This window comes from Ambystoma mexicanum, chromosome 7q (genome assembly GCF_040938575.1).
Source record: "Ambystoma mexicanum isolate Mex_15411 chromosome 7q, UKY_AmexF1_1, whole genome shotgun sequence".
NCBI classification, from domain to species: domain Eukaryota; kingdom Metazoa; phylum Chordata; class Amphibia; order Caudata; family Ambystomatidae; genus Ambystoma; species Ambystoma mexicanum.
In genome coordinates, this window is record NC_090941.1 from 644,769,169 (window position 1) to 644,782,869 (window position 13,701).

The 13,701-nt window shown below is 41.4% G+C and overlaps 1 protein-coding gene across 2 annotated transcripts in view; it reads right to left on the reverse strand.

Moving 5' to 3' along the window:
- Window positions 1-13,701, reverse strand: part of LOC138528519 (cilia- and flagella-associated protein 337-like) — an 875,503-nt gene that overhangs the window by 567,647 nt on the left and 294,155 nt on the right. For both annotated transcript variants that reach the window (XM_069640251.1, XM_069640252.1), the window contains one exon: window positions 12,554-12,623. In XM_069640251.1, the coding sequence (XP_069496352.1) occupies window positions 12,554-12,623 (70 nt within the window). The remainder of the gene's footprint in view (window positions 1-12,553; window positions 12,624-13,701) is intronic.

Sequence of the window (13,701 nt, forward strand, 5' to 3'; positions counted from 1 at the left end):
TGAGAACCCCCCGTCCCCGTGCTGCACTAGCATAGTGTGATATAGCGAAACAATTGGCATTGTCAGATCCTGGCAGCACATGCAACCGAATACTAGAGAATTGTTAGGCGCACAATGCCCATTCAAGCCATTCAAGGATCAATTATATAATGGTCTCTTCAAGATATTTGGGTAGAGTCAAATGTTGTACCATTCTCCCTTGATCGAACATTGACGATACTCCTTAGGGAGCTACAGGGACTGTTGGAGAGATTTAAAAATGCAGCAGCGAGAGAGAGGTCAAGTATTTGGAAATTAAGTTCTGTTCTAAGCAATATGGAGAAGGCAATAGACACAGTCAACATTTTGAGTTGTTGATTAGACAGGAAAGAAGAACAGTGTATATACAGGTGTTAAAAGAAAAGATACAGTGGTTAATAGATGCAGCTCAGACGATACTATCAGTGCTGCTTCTGTCTCCTACTATAAAGATTGATATATTTCTAGGTTATCGTAACATCATTCAAAAACAATGGAAGATTTTTGAGAAATCCGATACCAAAATACCTCTGCCTCTCTTTGCCTATAAAAAGTCTACCACTGAAGGCGGTGTCACAAATGTCCATATCAAACCAATACAAATTACATGCCATTAAATTGTTACATAGACGGCAATACGACCCTCTCATGCTTTCTAAAACGTTCCAAACGAGTAACCCAAGATGCTGGCGGGAATGTGGGGAAGTCACTGACTACTGGCACATGTGGTGGGGTTGCTCTCGGATAAGAGTATTTTGGGACAAGGTCTTGGGTTGGATCAAAGAAATAGACAATATACAAAGAACTCCTGATCCCCCATCTCATACTATTTGACCTGGAGAAAACTGAAGATGAATGGAGTAGGATTAAAGGCCTGGCTCCTCAGCTCCTCCAAGCGGCCCGTGCCACACTTGTAACCAAATGGAAGTCGAAGATAGTCCCGAGCAAGAACAAATGGATAAATGTAGCGTCAAACATATGCATAATGGAGAAGATAACAGCATCTCTCCATGGGAGGTCTTCACAATGTGAGACGCTCTGGATGGATTTTGTGAGTAAACATATGTCAGAGAATTCTAAAGGTCAGGATGCTTGATGCATTGGATTGAACCATTAAAGAAGTGATCGAAGAGGTGGTGAGAAAAAGAAAAAGGAAAAGACTTATCCAATGGGTGATTCCCTAATCAATAAATGGTGACCAAGTAAAGACAGTTAAAAATACATTCACCAAGATATCTGCTCGAACCACAGGGGCTGGGGGGAGGGAGAAGGGAAAGTCACAACAATCTGTTGCAGCCCAATGACGAATGTACGCATAAGGTGTATAAAGAGACAACAGTTCTGAAACGTTCTGACACTGTTCTGTAACCCTAAGTTTGTATTCTTTTCAATTTCTGTGACTCGCAATGAACAAAAATGAACAAAGTTGAATTTAAAAAAAAAAGTCTACCACTATAGGCAATTGCGTCAGTCGAAGCAGATTAACAGCCAAACCAGTTAAAACAACTAGGGCCTCGTTACGATTTTCACGGTAGCCATGCCGCTATTGGTGGTATGGCTGCCGCCAAAATCGGGTCCAGGTTCCCAGAATGGGGAATTACCGGACCATTCCGAGTTCGGAGGGCCCGGTAATTCCTCCCTCCAGGAACCCGGGCCCGGACCTTCCCCATTCCCATTTCAGCCCCCATAGGGCTGAATGGGAATGGGAGAGGGAGCAAACAACGGGCCGATTACGAGCGGCCTGTTTTTTGCTCCCTCTTCCCATCGCGGGACCCGGTAAGCAGGCCTGGTTTGACCAGGCGTTACTTACCTGGTCCCGCGAGCGGAGCTTGTAATGAGGCAGAACGCGTTTAACAGGTCCGCCTCCTTTAGCGGATCCGGTTAACCCGTTCCGCCTCACTTGTAATGAGGCCCCTAGTCTCACTGAAATGTGGGGTCTGGAACCAGTAACAGGCCATTATCCTTGCGGACAGTGTGTTATCTGTAAGATGACTTCTAAGTCCAAAGAGATTAACAATGGCACTGATAAACTGTGGCAGCAGAGGCTTTTTACAAACTGTAACTCTGAGTACTGTGTCTATTTGATTACCTGCCCTTGCTCCCTAATCTATATAGGTAAGACCAATAGGAAGGTCAAAACAAGAATTATTGAGCCTAAAAGTCTTACTAGCCCCAATGGTAAAGCACTTTGTGGATAACAACCACGGATGTGAAGATTTTAAATGGACAGTTTTGATGACTGTGCAAGGTGGGAATCAGAATGTGAAAAATAGAATCCTACTGGCACAGGAGCAGAAATTAATTTTCCTTACAAAAAGTGATAAAAAGGGTCTTAACGAAGCCATTGAGTGGCATAAGATAGATAGTTTAACAACTCAGTGACTACCGAGTCTGGCAAGTATTTAGAGATAGTAGACACCTTAGCGGTTATGTAGGAAAATGAGGTTTTTTTTACCATACAGAGGCTGGTGCCTCACGACTCATAAACCTATTTAAGGTACGAGGGGCTCTCAACTCTAAGAGTATTCCGAAATGTGTTTGGGTCCATACGAAATGGTAAAGGAATAGCAGAGGTGCTCGATGAATAATAGTCCCTTTTTAGTATTGAGTACATGAGGAAAAAAGCAGGTTTACACGATGGAAATTCTGAACGAGGAGTTACTCATTACTATATACACTCTGCTGAAGGTTAGTAAAAAAAAAGCGCATTCCTAGATAAAGACTTAGAGAAAAGAGCATAGCAAAGTTGCGGGCTATATTTTGCCTGTGATGATTCACCTCTTGAAATATGGCGCTAGATTTAGTCCCTTTTTATGGTCTAGGAATAGACACAACACTTTGGGTAGAAATAGTAATAGGACCCACCGAGCCGGGTACAGACGCTGAGAGTAGAGTATTGTTCTCGGCGCTCACTCTCACGGGAAACAACACTTGAGCGTTTTTTGCATGGATGGACAAACCTGGCAGGAGTTATACCAGAAGAAGCCACAGACAAAATGTGAACCGATAGTAACAGGTAAGCTAACATAAATAACATAGTATAAACAAAGTTATGTGGCATTTTGACAATGCAGGGGTTAGAGAGTGAGCTCTTTGTTCTCTCTCTCTCTTGCAGCAGACAGAGTTATAGTTTCATCGGGGAAGCTACCAGCAAGCGTAATTTACAAACACTAGCAACCCGCGAGTGAGGAATGTTTTTTGGACTCACTACCACGATCGTGGAGTAAAGTCTGAAGCCCAGCTAAATGGTAAGGGGACATAATCTTAAAGCTAGGGGTTTAACCCTGCGTGCCCTTATTTAACAGCCACCTGTCATTTAAAATCGAGGGTGAGACAGCAATCTGAATTTGTGGTGCTTTTTTTAACAGGCATCTTCTGGAAATCGACCAATTTAATATTGGGGTACTGTTTTTCAAGAGACCTTAAGGGAGACCTATAAGAGGACGTCAACCCTTTCAGGTAATAAATGTGAGGGGAAATGTACTTTATTTGTCGGTATCTAGCATGTGAGTCACAATATGGATTACTAGAGTCTAATTGATATATTCATTGACAGGGTTACGCCAAAAATCCATATGAAAACAGGCCATTTCATGATTGATTGCAGATTTCTTGCATCTATTGAAGGACCCATCCCACAAGCTGGAAAAAGTAATTGGTTACCTTTTCTGAGCATTCCTTAATATAAAGGCATTTGAGTATTAAGTACTTTGTCCTGAGTTTTAATTTTCTTCTATCAGCAGTTACGCCGACCCCAACAAGATAACGACTTAATTTACGGAGATCTTTCTAATCTTTTTTATGAGATTTTTAATTACGTGACACTACTCCTGAAGAAAGTCCCTGAATAAAAATGGAGGACTGAAACATGTCGAGTTTGACAGTCTAGCGACTGCAGACTGTCCCAGATAAGCATAAAACGTTATACTGAATATCAGAATTTCATTACATGGAAGATGTTCTCCATACAAAATGAATAAATTGTATTACTAAGCCTTTGTGAAGGTTTTTGTCACGCAGAATAACATAAGTCTTTTTATGTATGTATTGTATTTTTTCTACATTTTTCTACATTTGTGTGTTTTTTTTATCAATTGTATCTTAATAAAATTGTGAACTGATATTTGAGATAGTTTGTGGCCTAACTGCTGATAGGTCTATCTACCTCTTCTTATAAAATGCCTACTCTGTGACAGACAAAATGGAGGAGGTACTACCATGATGCAAACTGAGCATGGAAAGTAGGGGAATAGCTAGCTAATCGGCCTACCCGGCAGGTAGACCTGACATATTACGAGTGGAAGCATTATCACAGTGTGTTGAAGGGTTGGGGATGGAAATGTGTGAAAACTAAAGCAAAGACAACATATTCTTATACTATCACAATGGATTCCCACATCAGTCTGATGTGTACAGGGAGAATAGTAGCAGGAAAATTATGTGAACTTTGAGGCTGGAGATTTGACGGGTCTCATGAAGAACTAACTGTTAAAATAAATAAACGCCTCCGGCTGCACACACACCACTCATGCCCTGTGGTTGTGCAACGCACATTGACCTAACGAGGTGGCAATTGAGGAGAACCTGGGAGACAAAAACGAGGCCAGCCTTGCAAGCCTGGGAAGAACATTTATTCTGCTGTAGTATTCATCTCAGTGGCGTAACACACAATGCGGGGGTCCCCAGCAAGCCCTGCTGAGGGGGCTACCCCCACCATCACTACACCCCCCACCCCAGCTGGGCATGGGCAGCATGGAGCACCCCCGTTACGCCTGTGATTCATCTGTAAAACCGTACAATGAACATGGCAACAATATACAATCATAAAATTTACAATCATTACACCACTTGCAGCAGGAGCACTGGCTGGAGCAGCTACTTAATGTGTTCAGCAGCAAACGTAAACTAACTGGGCCACCCGCTTCTACACTCTGGTAGGATGTAACAGGGCTGCTAGCAGAGCTTGGCAGGTGCATAATGGGCAAAAAAGTGTCACGAATGCCCAACTGTCCACAATTACGTAAGTGCTGATTGCTTTTTGCACATGCAAGATTTGTTTGTGTCCACCATTCACATTACTTTTTAAACATGTTACATATTCCAATATGCAAAATAAGTGGCCCTCACGCCCATGTTTGTACCCGGATGTGTAATTGCCATCTTCAATTACTTAGAACAGCTACCAAGTTGATAATTTATCAATAGGTGCAATGCATGCCCAACTTACCATCCTTGAATCATTTCTGTATGCCTGATATGTACAGGCAAGGTTTGTGTTTGATGTCATCACATAAATGTGTATGATATATGCCATATTCATTGCAGCTTCCTAGTAAGACAATTATCGTGTTTTGATACTTTGCCCATCTGGTATTTGGAGAATAGGCAAATAAGTGAAATGTGTGATAAATTAAATTGTCCATGATTAAAAACATTGCATAACTTTATTACACTCAAATGAAATTACTGATAATAATTTGTAATTAAAATGTCAAAACATTTCTCCAAAAATCAGGAAGGGGAAGGTAACGGAGGGGAGTAAAGAAGAAGTTATTTCAAAGAGGAGTGGAAAGAGGAATAGGTGGGGGAGGAGCGAATAGAGAGAGGTAGGGAGTTCCAGTGGCAATAAGTTGAAAGGAGCGGAAACGAGAAGAGGCACATGGTGGTGGGGGAGCAGAAAGTAAGAAGAGAGGAACAGAACGAAGGGAGCGAGAGGGGGTATAGAATGAGAGGAGAGAAGAGCAGTAAGGAGGAGCAAGGTTATTTATTGATTTGACATGTTCTAAAATTAATGTTTCTGACCATTCACATAATAGATTAACCATCATCAATGGCTGATGTGTGATGGCCACTTTAATATTTGTATTCTGCTGCACAGTGCTATAGAAAAAGATTACTAATCGGCTTGTAGTTTTCGTACACTCTCCCCCTCCATCACCCTTTGATCCATTGTAGAAGCGACCGGTAGCTGAAAGGCTCCATCCGTGCGTTTAGAGCGTGTTGGAATTGAAAATATAATAACATTTCCCTCTACTCATTTGAAACTCCTCCTAATGATAAGTAACGGTCTTTAGCTGAGCATCTTTAACCACAACCCCGTGTACCCAGGAGTTATTATACAGTGCCTAAAACAGCTCCCCATGAATGAATGCCCAAAGGGGAGCCAGTTGAGTGATCCTCTTGGTCAGAATCTGTAAGACATGTTTGACACTGCCACATCTCTGCTAGGTGCATCGAAGGTCACATAGATAAACTAACCCCAGCATAAACTACTACTGTAAAAGCAACACTGCACCGCAGCAGTGAACCAAACTCTCCAAAGAAGGCCCTAGTCCTGGACGCCTGGCGATAAACCTCTGAGACGATGATGACTGCTGTGATACTGGATGACCAGTGAGGAATGGCCCATTCCTTCTATTACCCTCTGTGTGGCTGATATACATCTGTCACAGTGGGGACAATGGTCATCCTGGATGCATGGTCCATTCCTTCTGTCTCTCTCTGTACTCTCTGTATTGCTGGTACACCTCTGGTACTCTGGTCACCATGAGCATCCTGGATGACTGGCGATGAATAGCTCATTCCTTATGTCTCTCTCTGCACTGCTGATAGTCGTCTGGCACTAAGGTTACCATGAGCATTCTGGACGCCTGGCGATAAACCCCTGACACGATTGTGACTGTGGTCATACTGGATGACCAGTGATGCATGGTCCATTCCTTCTATTCCTTCTGTATGGCTGGTATACCTTTGCTACTGTGGTCACCATGACCATCCTGGATGCCTGGGGATGCATGGCTCATTCCTTGTATTACCCTCTGTGTGGCTGATATACATCTGTCACGGTGGTGACAATGGTCATCCAGGATGCCCGGCGATTGATGACTCATTCCTTCTATCATTCTCTGTTCTGCTGATATGCCTCTGTTACTAAGGTTACCATGAACATCCTGGAAGCCTGGCAATGCAAAAAAGGCATCTAACGAACCAAAGACTAGGTCGAGCTGTGTGAAGAATGCATTTAGCTGCAGCTCCCCGTTTGTTAAAATCCACACTTTGCCTGCCGTCTGCAGGTGATTTCACCCCCTCCCCCCCTCCACCACCAACACCCTCTGATGTATTCGGCCATATTACTCACCTCTCGCACTTCCAGTAAGGACCTCTGGTTCGTGGTGAGCCCAAGCTCCAGTATCACTTATTCATTATGCACCACGATTTCTTTTTAATTCATTTAGCCTCCGTTATGCTTTGTTTCAGTGTACAGTAGTGCACCCATCCCTCTCTGCAGGTTGTTGCAACTAGGGACTGTTTCTAAAATTGTAAACTATGAATCGTGCCGGTGTCACATGTGCTTGTCCCGATTTATAGGTATAGAGTTCTTGTCACATAAAATAAGTGAATGAGCATGAGATAATTGCAGTATAAGTTTAATTTATTGGGCATTTTTGTGGATTTGCCCTCAAGTTTTGCCAACATGTGTTTTGACCTATTAGGTCTTTTTCAAGGCAAAACAATTATCTTGCTATGCAAACAATACCAGCAGTCTTAATTAATTAAATGAATGCACATCCAGAAGTAATCAACAATCATTATAAATAATGGAAATGTTGTACAAGATTCAGTTTACATCCAATGTTGGGGAGACAAATAAATGCAGGTGTACAAAATAAACAGAGAGAGAGAATGTAGGTAATGGGGAAGGGAATAGTAAACAAAAATGAGAAGAAAAAAGGAAAGAGAGAAAAGACAAAAAGATAATATGTAGATTAGCTAGTCATCACTTGAATAGTTAAACATTCATTATATAATAGGGCCTCTTAGTATTACCTATCCATACCATCTTCTATATCAGATGATTTCATTGCTCGAGTTGTATCACAATGTATACTGATCATTAAACGTGTTAGATGAGACTGTTGTGTCTGTGCATTGATAAGCGCCATAATTATATTTGTACATGGTGACTCTAAAAGTTCTGGAATTCCTGATATTATAAATCAACATGGATATAGTCTCTGTTTGAATGGATATACGAGAGTTCATTAATTTTAGATCCAAGTACATAGTGTATGGAATCATCTTTGTCTGCAATGAGGTATACATTGGTAGCACTATACAGGAACTTCGAGTATGGATCAGAGAGCATCTGTCCAGCCTCAACAGCCAGGACCCAAAATTACCTTTAGGAAACCCCTGGCAAGAAAACGACCAGATGGGCAATAAAGCGGACATCTGATTCATTGGCCTATAGAAGCTACGTGTGGAAAAAGAGGTGGTGATGTGGAGATGCACCTCAAGCAACTAGAAATGAAGATGATTTAAAGATTACAATGTATTACACTCGGCCTTAATAAGGACCATGAGATGCACGTTTTCCTTTGATTAAGTTATTACTTATTATTAGTTTTTTCTTGGGTATGTGACTATAGTTTCCATAAGAGCAAGACCATAATTTCACCTTCAACTTTGTACTACGCTCATGAATCTAATCCAGTATATACTGTATCATTCCTTAATTGACTGACTGAATACTGAATTTGACATGTTCACTATGTATAGCCGAACAATGCCATTGCCCACAGGATTCTAGAGAGGATTCAAAAATATGGCAACCAATGTAGATTGACTTAGTATGAAGTACACATTGACATGTAGTTCAGCACTCTCGTGACGCTTTGATTGCCCTCAACCTTAATGCACAAACAATAATCATTTGCAACCTTAATGTAATTTTTAAATGGGACTTGAAAACCCACGGTGCCTGATAGCAGGATTAGCCAATTGGCTATTACGATAGTAATATAGCGACAATGTCACAATTTGGGAAAATAATATTTGTTGCCAACTATTATCGGCTAAGATCCATCAGAGGCATGATAAACCATCCATATGAAGGTAACCGCATATCATTCCCCATCTTATGGGAATGTGATCAGTATGGGGTTGTTGAATACCACAAGTGCCATTTACCGACCGCAACTGATTTAGGTGATGCCCGCTCACAGGCTGCGAACGCATCAATTAGCACTTATGCATCAGGGACTGGTTACGTGACAAACCAACACCTTTTTTAGTAACAGGAGGTCTCAAGTTACAATCCTATCGCTATATGGAAGAGCGATACCAATTGCTTCACCAGAATGAATTAACATGCTGTATAATCATCTCAGTAAATAATTTATGATACAATTATTTTTTTCTGAACTTTCCATTTATTTAGAAGTACAATGTATTTAACCATTCCGCTCGCTCACAGAATGCCAACATCTGCACGGCCAATTTCTGAATTTACAATTTGGCTAATTATTTCATTAGACACCCCATAGAAACAGTCCACCTCGCAGGTTCTCTAATAATTGGAGGTGCGTTTTATGAATTAATTCAGTTGGTTCCTTGGACTCCCCCCATGCGCAGCTATTTTCCTAATCATGACATGTTAGAAAGGGAACACCATTTTACCACAAATCTAGACAATAAGCTGGTGTCATGGTTACTGCCAAAAAGCACGACGTGTATCACTCAATCATCACAACATTTGTTGCACATAAAGCCGTTCCAAAATGGTGCCCGTGCTGACACGCACACGGATGCCAGACAGAGGAAGAGAACACTACTAAGGAGGTGCTCAACAGGGACTTCAAATAATTGCATTACTCAAGGTAAGACACATACCTAACAAATCCACACATCTAGTTAACAGATTGTACTCAAACTAATGGGGACAAGGTAATCAGAATTTGTATCCACTTAACCCCTGTAGGAATACCTACACCATCAATGTAGAATCCGGGACAACAGGCATATCACATTCGGGAAAACCTTGTCTATGATGCATATTGAGAAAACAATAAGGTCTTTTAACATACAATTTATCACTTATTTATAGAACTACTGGGACCTTTTTCCAATCCAACTAACCATATATTGACCATGCAACAAGGCAGTACATCAATCGAGTTAAGGATAAGTGGTCATATTAATGGGGTTTGATAGCACTGTGACCAGAGGCACGTGGAATTTCAATGTCCCAGGTGAAGCACATCGTGTATTCAGGGAATGAGTAATATTTTGTTATGTCTTAGTGAATGGATAAGTAATTGGTTAGTGTCAATTACTATTGAATTTTTCAACACCATGATATGATATGATATGATATTTTATTTGTATCGCGCTCGTACACAAGTGTTTCAGAGCGCGACTAGGCAAGGGAGGGGAACAGGAGAGAAGACAACACAACAACGATCTTACTAGGCCCAGTGACATTGAGAACGCGCAAGTGCATGGGAAAGGGAAAAAGGGAAAAAGTGCATGGAAGGGGAAGAGTGGAAAGTGCGGAGCAGAGGAGAGCAGAATAAATAATAATAAATAGAACATTGAGGCAATAAACAGTGGTAGTGCAGCCAGCAAGTGGCAAGTGCTGTGTTTAAGGCAGCAGACTGGGTAGTCTGAAAAGTGCAGAAAAAAAAGAGAAGAAATAAAATGGGGGGTGGCTGTATGGGTACAGCTACAGTCCTCAGTGCAAGGGGTGGCCGGGAGGCAGTGCAGAAGGGTGGCAGGGTGAGCAGGTACCTGGGCCCAGGGGACAGAGGGTGGCCAGGTGCACAGTGCCAAGAGAGAGCAGATCAGCAGGGGAGAGGGGGAGCGAAGGCAGAAGCAAAGAGGAAGGTCTTGAGGTGCTTCCGGAACCGGAGATGGTTCTCCTCAAGTTTTAGAGTGGCAGGGAGGCTGTTCCAGAGGGAGGCCCCAGCTGAAGATAGAGATCTACCCCCAGCACGTTTCTTTGAAAGAAAAACAATTGACCCGGAGGGAGTTAGAGGTAGAGGAGCAAAGAGCTTGAGAGGGGAGGTATTTGTGGAGGGATAGCTGAAGGTATTTTGGACCCAGGCCCCAGAAAGCCTTGTGGACGATACAGAGGGTTTTGAATTTAATCCTAGCATCCACTGGGAGCCAATGGATTGATTTCAGAGCTGGAGAGATACGATCCCAGGGCTTGAGGCCAAGGACAAGTCTCACAGTCCTGTTCTGGATAATGCACACAATGATTTTATTAAGTGAATTGAGGAACCCTTCAGACTATAACCATGTTGATTTACAATATCAGGAATTCCAGAACTTTCAGAGTCACTATGTGCAAATATAATTAGGCACTTATCAATGCATGGACACAACAGTCTCATCTAATACGTTTAATGATCAGTATACATTGTGATACAACTGAAGCAATGAAATAATCTGATATAGAAGATGGTATGGATAGGTAATACTACTAGGCCCTGTGACATGATGAATGTTTCACTAGTCAGGTGATGACTAGCAAATCTACGCATTCTTTTTTGTCGTACTGTAGTTGTCGTATTCATCATGAATATTTGTAAATAATTCCACCTCCTAAGTGCTTTTTGTTGCAGTTTCTGTAAAGTGTTTATTTATTTATTTACTTGTTTGTGGCAATTAAATAAGTAATTATGAATAACTATGCCCATTTATTTTGAAATCATATTTTTAAATTTGTCCATTCGATAGCACCTAAGCAACAACTTAACGCTGAAACTATTTAATTGGATTACAACTGGGAGGGAGATGGGATATGGGGAAGGGCACACAGGCTTGTGGGTGTCGTTTGGTTATTTATTAACCCATTGACTGCTCATAGCCGTGCTAATCGCTATGGGCACTCCGACCCACTACCTCCCCCGACCCACCAAAACGCATCCTCCTGTGATCTAATTTAGTTAGCTTTATAAGCAAGTCTCATCAAACGTTGTGCTGCACTGGGCTTGCCAGTATTCTTTCTAAGCAGTCCTCTGCGAGTTACCTGTGGAAATGCAGCTTTACATGTGTTACTGGTATAATAAAAATGCCTTAAGCAAGTCTGCCTTCAGCCACTTGATTGCGAAGCAGTATGTGCATCCTTGCATCTGTTCCTTGAATTGAAGACCTGTTAAAAGCCAATTGTTTTGTGTATAGGTATTAGATAAGCATTTGCCAGGCAGTGCCATCATATGCCCAGTTACCTACCTGCACCATTTTCCAGCTGTTGCCATCTTAAGTACCAATAGTTGGTAGTGCCTTGTAAAGGCCCCCTTAATACCTATACACAAGCCAGAACTGTTGGCTTTGGCAGCTCTTCTTCTGTTTCTGCTCTATTTCTGCACTAATGTCTATAACAGTCCGCCAATGGAGCAAGTGTTATGATAGCTCGGCCAGGATTCACAACTCCTGCCATATCCTTGCCAGAGTTCAAAGATCATTCTAGACTTGAACTATCATGGTTCCAATGTCCAAATGTTGGGGCGCCTCTGCGTAAAGATAGCTTATCTATATCCCCTCTAATGATCCTAATATATAGATAACCAGAGCTGTACAACAACATTGCTTCTTCTTCAATTGTACTCCATTATACACAGTCATACACAGACAACACACAACATGTACAAGCTACTCATTTATGGGATGCAATTTGGCGACATATGGCCCTGGGCCAAACACCATAAAGACATATCTGCGAGAAACATCAAGAAAGGCCAATTCTCACCTATGACCAAAGCTGTGGCCTCGTGGTTTGAGGTAGAAATGATTGCTTTGATGGAATCATAGTACTTCAGCTGTGGAGAGAAACCAATGACAGCGAACATTAGCACAAGCCAGCCATGTCTTTGTTTTGAGGTAATGTGTATAGATGAAAACAGGCGCTGTAGAAAATGAAACACAGCTTCATATTCGCCATCACCTTTAACAGACATGTTCCCACTTTCAATCTACCCGCACACACTTACATTTGCTCCTCAATCACGCCAGTGAGGATCAGCTTTAAAATAAGTCCCTGTCATTGCTGTTCAACGTCTTTACTTCATGTTAGTCTACCACACAGTGCACATATTGTCACGAGGTTTTAAGTGATGGTAGGATACAATGTCTATTAAGTGCTTGCATAACCAGGAACGGTGACACTTGGGTACATGTCACAAGAGTGATGTTTATTGTACTTTTTCTGATATTTTGTAGATATGAATTAACTTGAATTGCCCTGGTGAAGAAAAGGCAGTGGACGTCCTAAGACTCTTCATCAAAACTAGTAGAAATGTACATATCAGTTATTTGCTAGTTGGAGCAGGCTATGAGTTCATACTGCACAGGTTAAGAAAAGAGATTGCACGTTTAGGTAGTAATCTACATGATGAAGGGCGAAAACAGTTTGTTTACACCATATTTGCACTGCCACTTTAAATGTACTTAAATGTAGTTTGTTAACTGTTTAATATTGTATTCAATTGCAATAGGTTTGTAAACATTTTGGGTTAGTGGGTGTAGAATGTGACATTATACCTGTTTTTGAATGGATTGAATTATTAAATGATTAATTGGTTCCATGTGTTTATAACTAATAAATAAATAATGAAAACTTTTTCAGTGAAGGAAACGTAAGGAACACATGTAGAATTATTTTCTATTCTTTATTTTGGGGAGGGGGTATCCCCCCAAACACCCGTTTGCCTAGCTTCATTACCCCTCCTCCCACACTTTTTAATCACTTACCCCACACATACATTCAATCAAATATTTGTTATTTACTTTTTCGTTATAATCACTGTATACCGATTAATTCGATGAAGAATGATACGGTTTAAAAGAATATTTGGAAAAAGGTTTGGCAAATCAATATCATCTAACACATATGTGTTT